The following is a 21,256-nucleotide window of genomic DNA, read 5'->3' as shown; positions in this document are numbered from 1 at the left end:
TCTGGACTCCCACAATCCTCGGGGAGAGGCCTGACACAAACAACAACAAGGCTTTACTAAAACATAGTCCTCAGTCTGTGGACCCCGACACCATGAGGCGGGGTCAGGGTTTATTAAGGTCTGTTGTTGTGGTTCCAGTTATTTGTTTGTGTTTCCAAACATACCCCCGGGAAGTGTAAGGCTGAGAGTTAGTGAAGGTGGACTCTTTAACCTGCTGCAGATAAACAGAGCAAACAGAGACGTGTGTGTGTGTGTGTGTGTGTGTGTGTGTGTGTGTGTGTGTGTGTGTGTGTGTGTGTGTGTGTGTGTGTGTGTGTGTGTGTGTGTGTGTGTGTGTGTGTGTGTGTGTGTGTGTGTGTGTGTGTGTGTGTGTGTGTGTGTGAGACCTGGGGAAGCCGTCGTCCTGCCACTCCTCCCTCAACTCCATGTCCTGCATGCTGGGGGGGACAGGGGCCGCTACAGGAACCCTGCAGGGTCAAAAAATACCAACTCAATTACAAGCGGCAGTGTGTTGATAATAATGACACTATCAGAACCAGATAAACACACACACACACACACACACACACACACACACACAGTGGAGCTTAAAACCACAGATCAGTGAAGGGAAGTCTGGAATGCAGGTGTGTGTGTGTGTGTGTGTGTGTGTGTGTGTGTGTTTATCTGGTTCTGATAGAATCAGAGGAACCTGCATGACCACTCTGATTCTCCGACACACCTGAGGTGGGGGGGTGGGGCTCCATTGTTTCCACTGTTTGTGGTTACTGAAGCAGAGCACACACACACCCAGGTAACCACACCTGTGTGTGTGTGTGTGTGTGTGTGTGTGTGTGGGTATGTTTTAACATCACATATCCAATGTCTGTGTTCAACAGTGAGTGTGACGCCCCCCTCAGGTAAGGGGGGAACTCTCCATGCTGTTAAAGCCAAACAGTGTTATTTATAATAAGACAAATTAAAGGAAGCATCTTCAGGTTGAGCAGGAAAATCTGGTTCCACCTGAACGCCTGGCTGAGACACCTGAACGCCTGGCTGAGACACCTGAACGCCTGGCTGAGACACCTGAACGCCTGGCTGAGACACCTGAACGCCTGGCTGAGACACCTGAACGCCTGGCTGAGACACCTGAACGCCTGGCTGAGACACCTGAACGCCTGGCTGAGACACCCGACGTCAGACATGGGGAAACTCAGTGAGTAAATCTAAAAAAAATGACGTGAACTCTTTAGAGGCCCTGTTCCTCTCCTGTGGGTGTTACTGCATGTCAAGGGTCTGCAAGGGCTAAAATCCCTCTGTTCCCTGAAATGCCTCCAGGAGACTCCTCTGTTTACCTCCAGATGTAACACTTGCGCTCCTATTGGCTAGCACTCCAACACATTGTACTTGATTCACTAAGGGGCGGGACATCTCTAAGTGGTTGGCCAATCACAACAGAGCCGGCCAGCTAACGAATCAGAACAGACTGGGCTCTGGTTTCAGACAGAGGGTGAAAAGAGGTGCTGCAGAACCTGAACACCTGAATGCTACATACTGATATACACCTGAACATCAGCAGGAGAGGACTCTTTAAAGTAGGGACGCTACATACTGATATACACCTGAACATCAGCAGGAGAGGACTCTTTAAAGTAGAGACTCTACATACTGATATACACCTGAACATCAGCAGGAGAGGACTCTTTAAAGTACAGACTCTACATACTGATATACACCTGAACATCAGCAGGAGAGGACTCTTTAAAGTAGAGACACTACATACTGATACACACCTGAACATCAGCAGGAGAGGACTCTTTAAAGTAGGGACGCTACATACTGATATACACCTGCACATCAGCAGGAGAGGACTCTTTAAAGTAGAGACTCTACATACTGATATACACCTGCACATCAGCAGGAGAGGACTCTTTAAAGTAGAGACACTACATACTGATATACACCTGAACATCAGCAGGAGAGGACTCTTTAAAGTAGAGACTCTACATACTGATATACACCTGCACATCAGCAGGAGAGGACTCTTTAAAGTAGAGACACTACATACTGATATACACCTGAACATCAGCAGGAGAGGACTCTTTAAAGTAGAGACACTACATACTGATATACACCTGAACATCAGCAGGAGAGGACTCTTTAAAGTAGAGACTCTACATACTGATATACACCTGCACATCAGCAGGAGAGGACTCTTTAAAGTAGAGACACTACATACTGATATACACCTGAACATCAGCAGGAAAGGACTCTTTAAAGTAGAGACGCTACATACTGATATACACCTGAACATCAGCAGGAGAGGACTCTTTAAAGTAGAGACACTACATACTGATATACACCTGAACATCAGCAGGAGAGGACTCTTTAAAGTAGAGACACTACATACTGATATACACCTGAACATCAGCAGGAGAGGACTCTTTAAAGTAGAGACTCTACATACTGATATACACCTGAACATCAGCAGGAGAGGACTCTTTAAAGTAGAGACACTACATACTGATATACACCTGAACATCAGCAGGAGAGGACTCTTTAAAGTAGAGACGCTACATACTGATACACACCTGAACATCAGCAGGAGAGGACTCTTTAAAGTAGAGACACTACATACTGATATACACCTGAACATCAGCAGGAGAGGACTCTTTAAAGTAGAGACGCTACATACTGATACACACCTGAACATCAGCAGGAGAGGACTCTTTAAAGTAGAGACACTACATACTGATATACACCTGAACATCAGCAGGAGAGGACTCTTTAAAGTAGAGACACTACATACTGATATACACCTGAACATCAGCAGGAGAGGACTCTTTAAAGTAGAGACACTACATACTGATACACACCTGAACATCAGCAGGAGAGGACTCTTTAAAGTAGAGACTCTACATACTGATACACACCTGAACATCAGCAGGAGAGGACTCTTTAAAGTAGAGACTCTACATACTGATATACACCTGAACATCAGCAGGAGAGGACTCTTTAAAGTAGAGACACTACATACTGATATACACCTGAACATCAGCAGGAGAGGACTCTTTAAAGTAGAGACTACATACTGATATACACCTGAACATCAGCAGGAGAGGACTCTTTAAAGTAGAGACTCTACATACTGATATACACCTGAACATCAGCAGGAGAGGACTCTTTAAAGTAGAGACTCTACATACTGATATACACCTGAACATCAGCAGGAGAGGACTCTTTAAAGTAGAGACTCTACATACTGATATACACCTGAACATCAGCAGGAGAGGACTCTTTAAAGTAGAGACACTACATACTGATATACACCTGAACATCAGTAGGAGAGGACTCTTTAAAGTAGAGACACTACATACTGATATACACCTGAACATCAGCAGGAGAGGACTCTTTAAAGTAGAGACACTACATACTGATATACACCTGAACATCAGCAGGAGATGACTCTTTAAAGTAGAGACACTACATACTGATATACACCTGAACATCAGCAGGAGAGGACTCTTTAAAGTAGAGACACTACATACTGATATACACCTGAACATCAGCAGGAGAGGACTCTTTAAAGTAGAGACACTACATACTGATATACACCTGAACATCAGCAGGAGAGGACTCTTTAAAGTAGAGACACTACATACTGATATACACCTGAACATCAGCAGGAGAGGACTCTTTAAAGTAGAGACACTACTGATATACACCTGAACATCAGCAGGAGAGGACTCTTTAAAGTAGAGACACTACTGATATACACCTGAACATCAGCAGGAGAGGACTCTTTAAAGTAGAGACACTACTGATATACACCTGAACATCAGCAGGAGAGGACTCTTTAAAGTAGAGACACTACATTAAGTGTGTGAGGAGGAGAGGACCTGGGACGATCAATGTGTTACCTGAGCTCCTTGACCACGTGAGAGGACAGGTGTTTGTCTCTTTAACACAATGAATCAGAACAATAAAACCTGTCGTCTTGGAAACAGCTACTTCCTGTCCGAAGACACAGACAGGAAGCTGCAGAGATCCCCCCCACACACACACACACACAATCTCACCTGTCGGGGGGTGCTGAGGTGCTCATGTCGGCACGGTGATGTCTCCCTCTCTCTGAGCCTCACTATGCAGGTTCACCTGCATTACACACACTGCTGCACTCTGATTGGCTGAGAGAGCAGACAGGTGAGTCAGCCTCTTTAACCTTCTCATTGCTCACATCTCCCTGGGGACATTTCAGCCTATCAGCTGCTGAGGTTATTTATAGCAGGAAGTGAGGGCGTCCTCAGGGTCCTGCGGCCCGCCCTGTTACCTTCACACTAACGGTGGAATAATGAACTCTTCAAACTCCAAATCATAATTTACATTTTAAAGAGTTAGAACTTTTATGCATTTTATTAAACACCTTTCTTTTATTATTAATTATGCGTATTCTATAACTGGGTGATTTTACTGCACATCAGCAGCGTTTCTTCCTTCACAATAAAACACAGAGTCTCTTATTGTGAAGGATTGATTGAAGTGTGATCACATGACCACAGAAATGGACAGGTGAGGCTTTCTTCAAGGAGCTGAGACACACAGCATCATTGGTACTCCACACACCTGCGCTCTATGATTGTCAACATGTTTATAATCTGTTCTGTAACAACAACGCTGAGTAAATAACAATAATCCAGAGGAAAACAGCTTGTTCTTCCTCTGAGTTTCACTTCATCAAAACTAAGTCAATAAAGAATGAGTTTCTCTCCAACGGTAAAAGTAACACTTTATTTTGAAGGAGCTGCTCTGTAATGGCTTTTCAAAATAACCCCCCCCCCGCAGAGGACAGACAGGCCTCAGAGGTCGGATGTTGGGGGGTGGTCAGAGGCCGGGGGGTGGTCAGAGGCCAGAGGGGGTCAGAGGTCGGAGTCGGCCATCCTGCTGAACTGGTCCTGCAGGTCCTGGGCACTGAGAGTCGGTGGACCCCCCCCGTCCAGAGGGCACCCATCCACCAGGCTGTTCATCGGGGTAGGGGGGAACCGGGACTCCTCCTCCGCATCTCCATGGAAACCGACTCTTTCCCGCTCCGACAGGAAGTCCTTAACGAGGGGGAGGAGCTTCTTACGGGATGCCAGAGTGTTTCCTGCAGAGAGACTCCGTTACATTATCATCCAGGGTTTACCAACGGGGGGGGGGGGCTACCCCCTCTTACTGGGGGCTCTGCTCCCTCCTACGCCCTCAAACCAAAATACAGATTTACCCCTGAAATGTTAAAGTGATAGGAAACAATCTCTCTGTGGGTCAGACAGGGTTTACTGAGTCCAGAGATATGGAGGGGGGTCAGAGGTCAGGTGTCTGGTCAGACGCAGAGACAGCTTACGGAGGATAAAGAGGGGATGGATGTCCGGGGGGTCTGCGGGGGACGAGTGGCAGGCAGCAGGCTGACACTGAGACTGAGATTTCTGATCCTTTCTTTACTCTCCTTTTTTCTGGAGAGGAAGTAAAGGAACCGGAGCTCTGGATCTATTTGTGGTTGGAGGAGCGATATCTGACTCGCTTTAAGACATGAGGACACTATTTGAATGCAGGATTGATACCTGAAAGTGGGCGGGGCCTCGTACTACATCCTTCTGGAACACCTGCTGATGTTGGTATATGAAGGAATTGGTCCTGGATCATTGAATGGTGGTGAGGCCGTGTGATTGGGTGAGCGTGATGTCACTCACCCTGCTGGTAGGCTGAGATGTGAGGATGGGGACTTCTGATTGGACAGAGCTGCAGGGCGGGGCTACAGGCCTGCTCCAGGTACACGCCAACCTGGGGGGTGGGAGTATTACTACGTGTACAGTGTGTAGTACAGAGTGTGTACAGTGTGCAGTACAGTGTGTAGTGTGCAGTACAGTGTGTAGTACAGTGTATAGTACAGTGTGTAGTACAGAGTGTGTACAGTGTGCAGTACAGTGTGTAGTACAGTGTATATTACAGTGTGTAGTACAGTGTGTAGTACAGTGTGTAGTACAGTGTGCAGTACAGTGTGCAGTACAGTGTATAGTACAGTGTGTAGTACAGTGTGTAGTACAGTGTGCAGTACAGTGTGTAGTACAGTGTATAGTACAGTGTGTAGTACAGAGTGTGTACAGTGTGCAGTACAGTGTGTAGTACAGTGTATATTACAGTGTGTAGTACAGTGTGTAGTACAGTGTGTAGTACAGTGTGTAGTACAGTGTGTAGTGTGCAGTACAGTGTGTAGTACAGTGTGTAGTACAGTGTGTAGTACAGAGTGTGTACAGTGTGCAGTACAGTGTGTAGTACAGTGTATATTACAGTGTGTAGTACAGTGTGTAGTACAGTGTGTAGTACAGTGTGTAGTGTGCAGTACAGTGTGTAGTACAGTGTATATTACAGTGTGTAGTACAGTGTGTAGTACAGTGTGTAGTACAGTGTGTAGTACAGTGTGTACAGTGTGCAGTACAGTGTGTAGTGTGCAGTACAGTGTGTAGTACAGTGTATATTACAGTGTGTAGTACAGTGTGTAGTACAGTGTGCAGTACAGTGTATATTACAGTGTGTAGTACAATGTGTAGTACAATGTGTAGTACAGTGTGTAGTACAGTGTGTAGTACAGTGTGTAGTACAGAGTGTGTACAGTGTGCAGTACAGTGTGTAGTGTGCAGTACAGTGTGTAGTACAGTGTGCAGTACAGTGTGTAGTACAGTGTGCAGTACAGTGTGTAGTACAGTGTGTAGTACAGTGTATATTACAGTGTGTAGTACAGTGTGTAGTACAGTGTGTAGTACAGTGTGTAGTACAGTGTGCAGTACAGTGTGTAGTACAGTGTGTAGTACAGTGTATATTACAGTGTGCAGTACAATGTGTAGTACAGTGTGTAGTACAGTGTGTAGTACAGTGTGTAGTACAGTGTGTAGTACAATGTGTAGTACAGTGTGTAGTACAATGTGTAGTACAGTGTGTAGTACAGTGTGTAGTACAGTGTATATTACAGTGTGTAGTACAGTGTGCAGTACAGTGTGTAGTACAGTGTGTAGTACAGTGTGTAGTACAGTGTGTAGTGTGCAGTACAGTGTGTAGTACAGTGTGTAGTACAGAGTGTAGTGTGCAGTACAGTGTGTAGTACAGTGTGTAGTACAGTGTGCAGTACAGTGTGTAGTACAGTGTGCAGTACAGTGTGTAGTACAGTGTGTAGTACAGTGTGTAGTGTGCAGTACAGTGTGTAGTACAGTGTGTAGTACAGTGTGTAGTACAGTGTGTAGTGTGCAGTACAGTGTGTAGTACAGTGTGTAGTACAGTGTGCAGTACAGTGTGTAGTACAATGTGTAGTACAGTGTGCAGTACAGTGTGTAGTGTGCAGTACAGTGTGTAGTACAGTGTGCAGTACAGTGTATATTACAGTGTGTAGTACAGTGTATATTACAGTGTGTAGTACAATGTGTAGTACAGTGTGTAGTACAGTGTGCAGTACAGTGTGTAGTACAGTGTGTAGTGCAGTGTGTAGTACAGTGTGTAGTGTGCAGTACAGTGTGTAGTACAGTGTGCAGTACAGTGTATATTACAGTGTGCAGTACAGTGTATAGTACAGTGTGTAGTACAGTGTGTAGTACAGTGTGTAGTACAGTGTGTAGTACAGTGTGTATTACAGTGTGTAGTACAGTGTGTAGTGTGTAGTACAGTGTGCAGTACAGTGTGTAGTACAGTGTGTAGTACAGTGTGTAGTACAATGTGTAGCACAGTGTGTAGTACAGTGTGTACTACAGTGTGTAGTGTGCAGTACAGTGTGCAGTACAGTGTGTAGTACAGTGTGTAGTACAGTGTGTAGTACAGTGTGTAGTACAGTGTATATTACAGTGTGCAGTACAGTGTGTAGTACAGTGTGTAGTACAATGTATATTACAGTGTGCAGTACAGTGTGTAGTACAGTGTGTAGTGCAGTGTATATTACAGTGTGCAGTACAGTGTGTAGTACAGTGTGTAGTACAGTGTATATTACAGTGTGCAGTACAGTGTGTAGGACAGTGTGTAGTACAGTGTGCAGTACAGTGTGTAGTACAGTGTGTAGTACAGTGTGTACAATGTGTAGTACAGTGTGTAGTACAGTGTGTAGTACAGTGTGTACAATGTGTAGTACAGTTTGTACAATGTGTAGTACAGTGTGTAGTACAGTGTATATTACAGTGTGCAGTACAGTGTGTAGTACAGTGTGTAGTACAGTGTATATTACAGTGTGCAGTACAGTGTGTAGGACAGTGTGTAGTACAGTGTGTAGTACAGTGTGTAGTACAGTGTGTAGTACAGTGTGTACAATGTGTAGTACAGTGTGTAGTACAGTGTGTAGTACAGTGTGTACAATGTGTAGTACAGTTTGTACAATGTGTAGTACAGTGTGTACCTGCTGCCTGTAGGTGTTGCTGTGGCTGAACACAGCGAGCTCTCTGATTGGCTGCTGTCTCTCACTGAAGGAAATGGTCATTAGTAACAGGAAGTCGAAGCCGAACTTCAGACAGAAGGCAGAAAGCTCTGCCTCCAGCTCCGCCCCCTGCAGGAAGTCCTGTCACACAGCGATGATGTCATTGAGAGCTGATTGGTCACTGTGTGTTGTACAGTGTACAGTGTGTATTCTGTGTGTATGAGGTGTGTATTCTGTGTGTATGAGGTGTGTATTCTGTGTGTATGAGGTGTGTATTCTGTGTGTATGAGGTGTGTATTCTGTGTGTATGAGGTGTGTATTCTGTGTGTATTCTGTGTGTATGAGGTGTGTATTCAGTGTGTGTGAGGTGTGTATTCAGTGTGTATGAGGTGTGTAGACAGTGTGTATAAGGTGTTTAGACAGTGTGTATAAGGTGTGTAGACAGTGTGTATAAGGTGTTTAGACAGTGTGTATAAGGTGTGTAGACAGTGTGTATAAGGTGTTTAGACAGTGTGTATAAGGTGTGTAGACAGTGTGTATAAGGTGTGTAGACAGTGTGTATAGGTGTGTAGACAGTGTGTATGAGGTGTGTAGACAGTGTGTATAGGTGTTTAGAGTGTGTATAGGTGGTGATTTTTTTTATGAGGTTGTACGTGTGTATGAGGGGTGTATTTGTGTGTATGAGGTGTGTTGTATTCTGTGTGTTGAGGTTTGTATTCGTGTGTATGAGGTGTGTAGACAGTGGTATAGGTGTGTATAGGGGTGTAGAGTGTGTATAGGTGTGTAGAGGTGTGTATAGGTGTGTTTGAGGTGTATTTGGGTGTGTATAGGTGGTATTCTGTGTTTGAGGTGGGTATTTGGGGGTGGTTGATTCTGTAGGTTTTAACCTTTGATATGTTTGCAGTGGAAAGGGGTGATAAATTGTAACATGTTAAATTGTAACTTTTGTATGGTGTGTTTTAATGGTTTCTGGTTTACCCTTTTATTTTCCCGGTCCTTTGAACCCCCGAAGCTTTCATCCTTTAGATTGGTCCTTTTAGACCGGGACATGGAAAGGTGCCATGATCTGTTACCTGTCATGTATAATGTACTAGGGGGTATTTTACCTGAGTGTTTTGAGTCTACATTTTAGTGGAGGGGCACAAAACCGCCGAGGGAACCAGACCTCGAATGGAGACATTAGGACGTCGTTGCAGAAAGGGGGCAAAGGAATCATTCTGCGGCCTTGGGGCCTTTAAGGAATAGCCAGGGAATCAAGAAAAATCAGATACGGGGCATTTTAGGTAACTTTTGCTAATTTAGGTGGACTCGGGAAAATCGATACTGAAAGGGCCCTCGGGGACACTCAAAAGAAACTCAAAATCGGACACTATTACTCGGGCAGGTAATTAAGGTGAAAAATCAATATGAGGACACTCAGGGCATAGATTTTGCTGGACACCGTGGACACTAATAAGCAGGACACTCGATACTGCGTTACACTAGATTTGCAGGACATCGGTTTAATGGGTTTTGGAGGGAAAAGCGCGGCCTAGGTACTCAATACCGCAGGGGCTCGTTCTAGGCAAGAAACGCAAGGGGCAGGGAAAGCAAGGGAACCCGATTGGGACACCCGGAACGAGTTACTAGGGACCCAATCACTCATATGGGGAACTCAGGTCCCCGATACTGCAGGGTTCACTGATATCCCATAGGAATAGATAATTCAGGACACTAAGTAAAGAATATGCGGACATTCAGGGACACCAGGTCACTCAGGTTATTCAGAAACTCCGGGAACCCGGTTCACTCATCTGGGGGACTGTACCGAGGATGGGAAGATATGGGGAACCCCAGGGAAAGATCTGCGGGGAAACCCGTAACCCGGGCCCCAACAAATCCAGGACACGGCATTTTTATTTGGAGGGGAATTAGTACTTCAGGAAAATAAACTACTGCAGGGACACCATACTTTAGTTAATGAGGGAACCCCGGGACATCACTGCTGGACAAACTTTTAATGCAGGAACCCATTTTGGGGACTGGGTAACACCGAACTGGGGCAGGGACAACCCGTCTGAGGCCAACTGGTACTCAGGGGAAATCAGAACTGAGGAACGAGATACTGCAGGGAATCTTTCCTTTAGATACAGGGCACCAAGGAACCAAGCTAGCTTCACCCAAACGGGACACTCAGGACATCTTTCTAAGGGCCTTAAACGCAGGGAATAGGTACCAGGACATCCTATTTGGGACAATAGGGACTGGAGGGATCGATACTGCAGGGACAAAGACCAAAAGCAGGGCCTCAGGTTCCCTGGTAATCAAGAAACTTTAGTCTCAGACTGCAGGACACGGGTAACTCGATCTCAGGGCACTGGGACACTCATTCAGGGGAAAAAGATTTTAAACAAAGAATCCGGAACTCAAACTTCAACACTGGATACTGCAGGTGGACCCGGAACTATCATGTACGTTTTTAGGAATCAATAACAGGGAATCAGGGTGCGAGGAAAACTAAGGACAACGAACGCAGGGGTCAGGGCCCTGGGAAAAGGGGGAAAGAAAACATCAGATACTGCAACACAGGGAAATAGAACGGGGAATCGTGACCAATACTGCGGGCCCTCAGGACACAAGACTCGGGTATTCAGGGCACTCATATTTGGGGGAACTAATCACTCGGTTTAGGAACTACCCGCGGGGAAAACCCCAGTACTGCAGGGGAACACATATAGCTTATGCTTCGGAAATTCAGGAAAAATGCGGGAAAGGGGGGCAATCCAAGGCTGCGACACTCAGATACTTTCAGGAGACATAGATATTCAAACCAGGCACTTCAGATTGAAAGGGGCCAGGGTGGTATTGCAGGGAATGCTGGTATTTGTAGCAGGGGAACTTCGGGACATTCAGGTTGAGGTGAACACTCAGGGAACCCCCAGGGGAGGCCCCGGGGGGGGACTGGAGGGCTCATACCAGATACTCAGACATTAGGGAACCCCATTTCACTAGAATGCAGGGACATCAGGGACACTAGTATTCGGCACAGAATGGAGGGACCCTCAAACTAAAGGGCACTAATACTGCAGGACACTCAGGGCCTGTACTGCCGGCATTTAGGGACATAGATTTTGCGGATTTGATATCATTACTAGAATTTAGGGCATTTAAACCCAGATTTTAGGGACACAGGGAAAGAAAAGCGGGCATCAACACTGGTTTCAGGAAAATCAGGACCTTGCTCATAGAACGAGTCTTGGGTTATTTCATGATCTTAAGGTTTCAAAACCCGGGCAGACTGAATTGTACAGAACTTTGCATTTTTTAATGGCAAAGGAAAAATTCCCACTTTTCATCCATGGTTAAGGGGATAATTCGATCAAACAAAATCCTTTCTCCACCTAAGTCCTCCAGGCTTCCCCCGTTATTCCAACCCACACCTACCCCCGGGGTTTAAGGCCCTTTGTCAAGGACACTGAGTTCCCACCGTGCTTAGACTTTTGGCTGGGTTTTTAGTTGCTACCATGTGAACAATCCCAACCCTCTGGCCCTATTTCATTTGCCCAAGGGGATTTCTCTAGGGTATTTATTCCCCCCTCAAACCCCATGCGCATAGGACTGGATTTTATATCGCTACACCTAAAAAACAAACACAAAAACCTTGTGCACGTTGGGAAGTCCTGGAAAGGGCTTTTTAAAATTTTTTAATTTTATTATATGGAGGGACTCCCGGGAATTAGATCTTCGGGAAGGCCCAGATTCAGGGGGATTCCACTAGAACGCGTCCATGGGCAGGATTGCAGGGACTCTATTGAAGGGGTTTTGTATGAGGGATCGAATCAGATTGGCATGAGATTCAACTCAAGAAAAACTGCTCAGGGTGCGCCCCCCAAGACCGAAAAAATAAATAACAAAGGACTCCTATGGGGCCACAGAACCGAAGAATGTATGCAGGGGCATTTAGGTACATCAAAAATGCAGGGGAAATTTAGGAAATAAAGTAACCTAGATCTAGGGCACAGTACCCTCAGTTCGCAGGACATAGGGGAAAAAATCTCCAAATGGGATTTAGATTCTGCAGGGGCCTCGGTAACTCGATACAAGGGACACTGTACTTGGGGCATAGGGAAATGAACTGGGGCCTCGGTTTCGCAGGGAATCAGGGCGCCGGGACATCAGTACTGCAGGGACACTTGCTATGCCAGGGTACAGTAATTTTACTTGCAAACTTAGGTCTCAGTACTGGAGGGAAATAGCTCCCCTCAGTCTGGGGATACCGGACATCGGTCCTGCGGGCACTCAGATACCAGGGCACTAGGGAACTAGATATTAGGGATTGATAAGAGGGAAATCAGATACGCAGGGAAAAAAGGTCATTTAGACTCAAGGCCACTCGGCACCAATATGCAGGGCCTCCGCTTCAGGGCATAGGACCTGATATGAGGGAAAATTAGGACACAGAAAATTCAGGACACTAAACTGCAGGGCATTTAGTATAGGCATCGTAAAATTCAGTACGGATGCACCCGGGAACTTAATTTTTCGGATCAGGGGGACCTTTGTATGTGGATTTGATACTCGGGGCATTATTTCAGGGTTTTTTTAATATGTTTCATTTATAAATAGATTAGGGAATAGTTAATTTACCCTATTTTACTGAGGGAACCGCTTGCGACTTGGGAATTTTGTTTCTGAGGGAACCGGATTCGGGGACATTGGCCCAGTCTGCAGGGGAATTAACACAAATGCAACTCTGTTTTTGAGGGACAATCAGCACTGTACTGCAGGAATAGGACACCAGGAACGGGGAAACTCAGGTCATCAGGGCTCAGGGACTCAGGGACACTCAGGTACTGCAGGGACATCAGGGACCCAGAACTCGGACCTCAGATACTGCAGGGACACTCAGTACACCGGGAAATCAGGGACACGGGACACTCAGATACTGCAGGGACATCGGGCTCAGATACTCGGAAATCAGAAGGGACCTCAGATACTGCAGGACAACTCAGGGACACTCAATACTGCCAGGACACTCAGGGACACTCAGATACAGCAGGGACACTCAGATACTGCAGGGACACTCAGATACAGCAAGGACACTCAGGTACAGCAGGACACTCAGATACAGCAGGGACACTCAGTATAGCACTCGGCATTCAAGGGACCCTCAGATACAGCAGCGGACCAGACTACAGCGGGACACTCAGATACTGCAGGGACACGATCCAGCATGACCATTCAGGGCCACTCAGATATGCAGGACATCAGGGACACTCAGATACTGCAGGGACACTCAGATACTGCAGGACACTCAGGACTGCAGGGACACTCAGATACTGCAGGGCCACTCAGGTACACACAGATACTGCAGGTGACAGCTCAGGTACCACTCAAGATACAGCAGGGACACTCAGATACAGCAGGGACACTCAGATACTGCAGGGACACTCAGATACTGCAGGGACACTCAGATACTGCAGGGACACTAGGGGACACTCAGATACTCAGGACACTCCGATACTGCAGGACACTCCGGGACACTCAGATACTGCAGAAGGGACACTCAGATACTGCAGGGACACTCAGATACTGCAGGGACACTCAGGGACACTCAGATACTGCAGGGACACTCAGGGACACTCAGATACTGCAGGGACACTCAGGTACACTCAGATACTGCAGGGACACTCAGGTACACTCAGATACTGCAGGGACACTCAGATACTGCAGGGACACTCAGGGACACTCAGATACTGCAGGGACACTCAGGTACACTCAGATACTGCAGGGACACTCAGATAATGCAGGGACACTCAGGGACACTCAGATACTGCAGGGACACTAGGGACACTCAGATACTGCAGGGACACTCAGATACTGCAGGGACACTCAGGGACACTCAGATACTGCAGGGACACTCAGGGACACTCAGATACTGCAGGGACACTCAGATAATGCAGGGGACACTCAGGTACTGTAGGGCAGGGGTGGCCAACCCGCGGCTCTCGAGCCGCATGCGGGTCTTTGCCCCAGTCTCATGCGGCTCCTTGCCCAGTCTCATGCGGCTCTTTGCCCAGTCTCATGCGGCTCTTTGCCCAGTCTCATGCGGCTCTTTGCCCAGTCTCATGCGGCTCTTTGCCCCAGTCTCATGCGGCTCTTTGCCCAGTCTCATGCGGCTCTTTGCCCAGTCTCATGCGGCTCTTTGCCCAGTCTCATGCGGCTCTTTGCCCAGTCTCATGCGGCTCTTTGCCCAGTCTCATGCGGCTCTTTGCCCAGTCTCATGCGGCTCCTCAGTTCATATGGAATTTTAATTCTGTGGTTTTTTGTTGCGCATATGTATCCAGGTTCAAAAGGGTTAACAACACACAAGTTCCAGGCCAATCGTTACACAGAGTTTTCGAAACATAAGTGCTTTAGCCAATCAGAATGCAGATCCTGCAGTACAGGGGAGCGGGTTCCACTGCACTCGCGATGTGACAGGGAAGGGAGAGATCTGCTTCTGTGTGTGTGAGTGCACACACTCTTAATGAATGAAATAACTGGCCTCTGATCTGAATACTTTCTGTCAATATCATGGTGTGTGACATTTACAAGAAGTCTGGCTGAGCAGAGGTATGTGTGTCTGTCTGTGTGACAGAGTGTGTCTCTATTGGAGTGTGTGTCTTTGAGTGTGTGTGTCTTTGAGTGTGTGTGTCTTTGAGTGTGTGTGTGTGTGTGTGTGTCAATTATTGTACATTTTTAGATTTTCATTTTCTATGTGTGAGAGACAGAGGGGCACAGAGGAAGAGAGTGAGGGAGCACACCAGTGGCGTAGCTATACCTATTTTAGGTGAACTTCAGCCCACCTAAAAAATAAATCCCACCCAAATGAACATTTTGAAATTGAAAAGAAAAATGTATATATTTTTATGTCTCACATTAGTGTTGAGGGTTGTGCCCCCTCCCCTTACCAAGACCACACAGTTCTATGTGTAGCCTCTTCATGTTGCTCTCAAAGTGCACCAGAAGCATGCACCTCACTGTAAAGTGTTTTTAAACCTCTGCCCGGGGAAGCATGCCCCCGGACCCCCCTAAAGGATGTGAAGTCCACCCCACTCAAACTTCAAAACTAGCTATGCCCCTGGAGCACACAGAAAGGGTGAGAGCAAAAGAGAAACGGCACGAGAGAAGTGGGGGGACATACATCCACGATGTGTGTATGATGTGGCTCTTTGCAGTAACACAGTCAAATAATTGTCTCTTCGTCTCTGACTGGTTGGACACCCCTGCTGTAGGGACACTCAGATACTGTAGGTACACTCAGGTATATGGAGGTACTGCAGGTACACCCAGGTATACTCAGATACTGTAGGGACACCCAAGTATACTCAGATACTGTAGGGACACTCAGGTATACTCAGATATTGTAGGGACACTCAGGAACTACAGCTACTCTCAAGTACACTGAGATAATGCAGATACACCCAAGTACACTCAGGTACTGCAGGGACACTTAAGTACACCCAAGTACACTCAGATACTGCAGGGACACTTAAGTACACCCAAGTACACTCAGATACTGCAGGGACACTCAATTAGACCCAGGGACACTCAGGTAATGAAGGTACACTCAAGTACACTCAGATACTGCAGGGACACTTAAGTACACTCAGATACTGCAGGAACACTCAGGTACACTCAGATACTGCAGGGACACTCAGGTACACTCAGATACTGCAGGGACACTCAGGGACACTCAGATACTGCAGGGACACTCAGATACTGCAGGGACACTCAGGTACACTCAGATACTGCAGGGACACTCAGGGACACTCAGATACTGCAGGGACACTCAGATACTGCAGGGACACTCAGATACTGCAGGAACACTCAGATACTGCAGGGACACTCAGGGACACTCAGATACTGCAGGGACACTCAGATACTGCAGGGACACTCAGATACTGCAGGGACACTCAGATACTGCAGGGACACTCAAGTACACTCAGATACCGCAGGTCAGTCAGGTACATTCAGGTCAGTCAGGTACATTCAGGTCAGTCAGGTACATTCAGGTCAGTCAGGTACATTCAGGTCAGTCAGGTACATTCAGGTCAGTCAGGTACATTCAGGTCAGTCAGGTACACTCAGGTCAGTCAGGTACATTCAGGTCAGTCAGGTACATTCAGGTCAGTCAGGTACATTCAGGTCAGTCAGGTACATTCAGGTCAGTCAGGTACACTCAGGTCAGTCAGGTACACTCAGGTCAGTCAGGTACATTCAGGTCAGTCAGGTACACTCAGGTCAGTCAGGTACATTCAGGTCAGTCAGGTACATTCAGGTCAGTCAGGTACATTCAGGTCAGTCAGGTACATTCAGGTCAGTCAGGTACATTCAGGTCAGTCAGGTACATTCAGGTCAGTCAGGTACATTCAGGTCAGTCAGGTACATTCAGGTTAGTCAGGTACTTCGGGTACACTCAGGTACCGCAGGTCAGTCAGGTACCGAAGGTCAGTCAGGTACTGCAGGTACACTCAGGTGTGTGTCAGATGTGTGTTCTGACCTGAGACGCTGAACTTGGCGTCCTGCAGCCTCTGGAACAGATCCTCTCTCTGAGGCAGATCAGGGAAACGCACCTGCAGCTCAGCAGCCACAGCAGAATCCTGGGGGGTGACTTTACCTGCAGAGAGACACAAGTTCACTCACACACACACTCACACTCACACACACACACACACACACGACCTGCAGAGGGACACAAGTTCACTCACTCACATACACACACACACACACCTGATGAGAGACTTTACCTGCAGAGGGACACAAGTTCACACAGTCTAGCAGCACTGCAGCTACACACACACACACACACACACACACACACACACACACACACACACACACACACACACACACACACACACACACACACACACACACACACACACACACACACACACACACACAATAAATACAGTGGGGCAAAAAAGTATTTAGTCAGCCACCTATTGTGCAAGTTCTCCCATTTAAAAAGATGAGAGAGGCCTGTAATTTTTATCATAGGTATACCTCAACTATGAGAGACAGAATGAGAAAAAAAATCCAGGAAATCACATTGTAGGATTTGTAATGAATTTATTTTCAAATTATTGTGGAAAATAAGTATTTGGTCAATAACAAAAGTTCATCTCAATACTTTGTTATATACCCTTTGTTGGCAATGACAGAGGTCAAACGTTTTCTGTAAGTCTTCACAAGGTTTCCACACTGTTGCTGGTATTTTGGCCCATTCCTCCATGCAGATCTCCTCTAAAGCAGTGATGTTTTGGGGCTGTCGCTGGGCAACACGGACTTTCAACTCCCTCCCAAGATTTTCTATGGGGTTGAGATCTGGAGACTGGCTAGGCCACTCCAGGACCTTGAAATGCTTCTTACGAAGCCACTCCTTCGTTGCCCTGGCGGTGTGTTTGGGATCATTGTCATGCTGAAAGACCCAGCCACGCTTCATCTTCAGTGCCCTTGCTGATGGAAGGAGGTTTTCACTCAAAATCTCACGATACATGGCCCCATTCATTCTTTCCTTTACACGGATCAGTCGTCCTGGTCCCTTTGCAGAAAAACAGCCCCGAAGCATGATGTTTCCCCCCCCATGCTTCACAGTAGGTATGGTGTTCTTTGGATGCAACTCTGCATTATTTCTCCTCCAAACACGACGAGCTGAGTTTTTACCAAAAAGTTCTATTTTGGTTTCATCTGACCATATGACATTCTCCCAATCCTCTTCTGGATCATCCAAATGCCCTCTAGCAAACTTCAGACGGGCCTGGACATGTACTGGCTTAAGCAGGGGGACACGTCTGGAACTGCAGGATTTAAGTCCCTGGCGGCGTAGTGTGTTACTGATGGTAGCCTCTGTTACTTTGGTCCCAGCTCTCTGCAGGTCATTCACTAGGTCCCCCCGTGTGGTTCTGGGATTTTTGCTCACCGTTCTTGTGATCATTTTGACCCCACGGGGTGAGATCTTGCGTGGAGCCCCAGATGGAGGGAGATTAGCAGTGGTCTTGTTTGTCTTCCATTTTCTAATAATTGCTCCCACAGTTGATTTCTTCACACCAAGCTGCTTACCTATTGCAGATTCAGTTTTCCCAGCCTGGTGCAGGTCTACAATTTTGTCTCTGGTCTCCTTTGACAGCTCTTTGGTCTTGGCCATAGTGGAGTTTGGAGTATGACTGTTTGAGGTTGTGGACAGGTGTCTTTTATACTGATAACGAGTTCAAAAAGGTGCCATTAATACAGGTAACGAGTGGAGGGCAGAGGAGCCTCTTAAAGAAGAAGTTACAGGTCTGTGAGAGCCAGAAATCTTGCTTGTTTGTAGGTGACCATATACTTATTTTACCGAGGAATTTAATAATAAATTCATTAAAAATCAGACAATGTGATTTCCTGGATTTTTTTTTTCTCATTCTGTCTCTCATAGTTGAAGTGTACCTATGACAAAAATTACAGGCCTTTCTCATCTTTTTAAATGGGAGAACTTGCACAATTGGTGGCTGACTAAATACTTTTTTGCCCCACTGTATAAGCTGAGGATGCTTCAGGTGTTCAGGTTATGTGTTCAGGTGAGGTGTTCAGGTGAGGCGTTCAGGTTATGTGTTCAGGTTATGTGTTCAGGTGAGGCGTTCAGGTGAGGCGTTCAGGTGAGGCGTTCAGGTTATGTGTTCAGGTGAGGTGTTCAGGTTATGTGTTCAGGTTATGTGTTCAGGTGAGGCGTTCAGGTGAGGTGTTCAGGTGAGGCGTTCAGGTGAGGCGTTCAGGTTATGTGTTCAGGTTATGTGTTCAGGTGAGGCGTTCAGGTGAGGCGTTCAGGTGAGGCGTTCAGGTGAGGCGTTCAGGTGAGGCGTTCAGGTGAGGCGTTCACGTGAGGCGTTCACATGAGGCGTTCAGGTTATGTGTTCAGGTTATGTGTTCAGGTGAGGCGTTCAGGTTATGTGTTCAGGTTATGTGTTCAGGTGAGGCGTTCAGGTTATGTGTTCAGGTTATGTGTTCAGGTGAGGCGTTCAGGTTATGTGTTCAGGTGAGGTGTTCAGGTGAGGTGTTCAGGTGAGGTGTTCAGGTGAGGTGTTCAGGAGTTACCGTAGATCATGTGAGCGACCTGCAGGTCCAGGATCTGTGGAGCTTCTTGGAGGATGCGTTCAGTGACCAAGGTAGCGCAGGATCCCACCATCTCCACGGTTACGTGACAGGAAGGGGAGGGTCGTCTCTCCAGCAGGTGATGATCGATCACCTGAACCACCGCCCCTTCCAGGTCACTGTCTAAACTACACAATCAAACAAAGTGTTTCCTGTGTTTCAGGTGTGTTCAGATGTTTCAAGTGTTTCCTGTCAGGTATTTCCTGTGTTTCAGGTGTGTTTTAGGTGTGTTGAGATGTTTCATCTGTGTTTCCTGTGTTTCAGGTGTGTTACCTGGGAAGCACGTTGTGGTCCACCAGAGTGAGCCTCAGTCTCCCGGCCCGGTTCAGGTCCTGCAGGTCCAGCTGGTCTCTGAACAGCAGCAGGTCTGCAGACAGGTGCAGCTGCTGTAGCAGGAAGATGCTGTCCGAGCGCAGAGGAAACTCCACCCGTTTGATGTTCAGCAGAGGAACCACCTGTTGGTCCTCACCTGAGCTCTGAGAGAGAGAGACAAGTACTGAGACATCGGCGGTCTGAGACAGGTACTGACACAGCTGCGGTCTGAGACAGGTAGTGACACACCTGTGGTCTGAGACAGGGAGACAGGTGGTGACAGACCTGCAGTCTGCCAAATAGTAGAATAAATGTCAGTCGAGCAAAAAAAGTCTCTAAGAGGCAGGAGAATAACCTCCATGAGTCGCTGCGTTTGAGCCTCACTCTGAGCCTCGTTAGGGTCATCATGTCGGTGATCGTTACGAGCGTGAAAGAAAGACCCCGAGAACAGGACAGGTAAACTTTGCAGGTAGAAAGTCTCCCCCAAATCCAGACAATCAGACAGCATCCTGAATGAGGATGGGAGGGAGCAGCAGCCTAATAGAAATATAGACCTATAATAACAGAGACAGACAGGTACAGACCCAGAGACAGACAGGTACAGAGGAAAAGACAGACAGGTACAGACCCAGACACAGACAGGTACAGGCACAGAGAGACAGACAGACATGTGGATCTCACCTTGGACAGGAAGTAGGCATAGGTCAGAGCACAGACCATGGAGTCTAGGTCGCAGGCCTCGTTCCCCAGAACCACATGGAACCCTGGACCCCCACCCTGGTTCTCCTGCAGGAGGAGGGCCAGGTTCTCATTAATATAAATGGGGGAGGGGCATGCAGGAAAAACCTCCAGGAAAAACCTTTGATGATGAACAGGAAGGGGGGGGTGGTAGTGAAGGGCCATGAGCCCAAAGGCTAAAATCTAACCTAGGGCGGCACATTGGTCAGGGCCGGGCCGGGCCGGGCCGGGCCGGGCCTGTGTGTGTGTGTGTGTGTGTGTGTGTGTGTGTGTGTGTGTGTGTGTGTGTGTGTGTGTGTGTGTGTGTGTGTGTGTGTGTGTGTGTGTGTTACCTTCACGGCTCTGCAGCAGCTAGTCAGAAACGCCTCCATGTTATGTTAGCCGTTAGCTGCTAACGCTGCTGCTAACCGTTAACTGAGCCCGGATAACGGGTCCGGTGGCAGAGACAGAGAGCCGGGTTACCGACGGCTGCCGGTCCTACACACACTATATACACGATGTACACACGAACCACGCACACACACTGCCGCGGGTCGGGCACCAGACAGCCTGTAACGTGCTGCTGGGTAACGGTCAGGACGCCTTCAGGGTGCAGCGGAAAGCTCGGAAACACGAGCTTCTGTGATTTAGTAGAGAATATCAATGGAAGCAGAT

At 47.3% G+C, this 21,256-nt stretch overlaps 2 protein-coding genes across 3 annotated transcripts in view; both read right to left on the bottom strand.

The window, feature by feature from the left end:
* bnipl (BCL2 interacting protein like) overlaps positions 1–4,190 on the bottom strand; it is a 7,814-nt gene extending 3,624 nt beyond the window's left edge. The window contains exons 1-3 of the mRNA XM_063880838.1: positions 4,059–4,190; positions 387–467; positions 1–30 (exon numbers count right to left, since the gene is read on the bottom strand). The exon at positions 1–30 is cut by the window's left edge and continues 38 nt beyond it. Coding sequence (XP_063736908.1) covers positions 1–30; positions 387–467; positions 4,059–4,084 — 137 coding nt within the window. The 5' untranslated portion in view covers positions 4,085–4,190. The remainder of the gene's footprint in view (positions 31–386; positions 468–4,058) is intronic.
* A 558-nt stretch (positions 4,191–4,748) lies between these two features.
* On the bottom strand, positions 4,749–21,208 carry prune (prune exopolyphosphatase). Of its 2 annotated transcripts, XM_063880853.1 has the most exons (7): positions 20,935–21,208; positions 20,546–20,650; positions 19,826–20,028; positions 19,496–19,680; positions 17,173–17,214; positions 16,926–17,042; positions 4,749–5,122 (listed from the first exon to the last, which is right to left on the bottom strand). In XM_063880853.1, the coding sequence occupies exons 1-7, from the start codon at positions 20,971–20,973 to the stop codon at positions 4,896–4,898; spliced, it is 918 nt and encodes a 305-aa protein (XP_063736923.1). In that variant the 5' UTR covers positions 20,974–21,208; the 3' UTR covers positions 4,749–4,895. The 2 variants fall into 2 exon arrangements, with proteins under 2 accessions (XP_063736923.1, XP_063736924.1); XM_063880854.1 differs by lacking the exon at positions 17,173–17,214.
* Positions 21,209–21,256: the final 48 nt, after the last annotated feature.

The sequence above is a fragment of the Eleginops maclovinus genome, chromosome 4 (genome assembly GCF_036324505.1).
Source record: "Eleginops maclovinus isolate JMC-PN-2008 ecotype Puerto Natales chromosome 4, JC_Emac_rtc_rv5, whole genome shotgun sequence".
In the NCBI taxonomy this organism is placed as follows: domain Eukaryota; kingdom Metazoa; phylum Chordata; class Actinopteri; order Perciformes; family Eleginopidae; genus Eleginops; species Eleginops maclovinus.
Note: the sequence above shows the minus strand (reverse complement) of the source record. Positions and strands in the feature narration are given on the sequence as shown.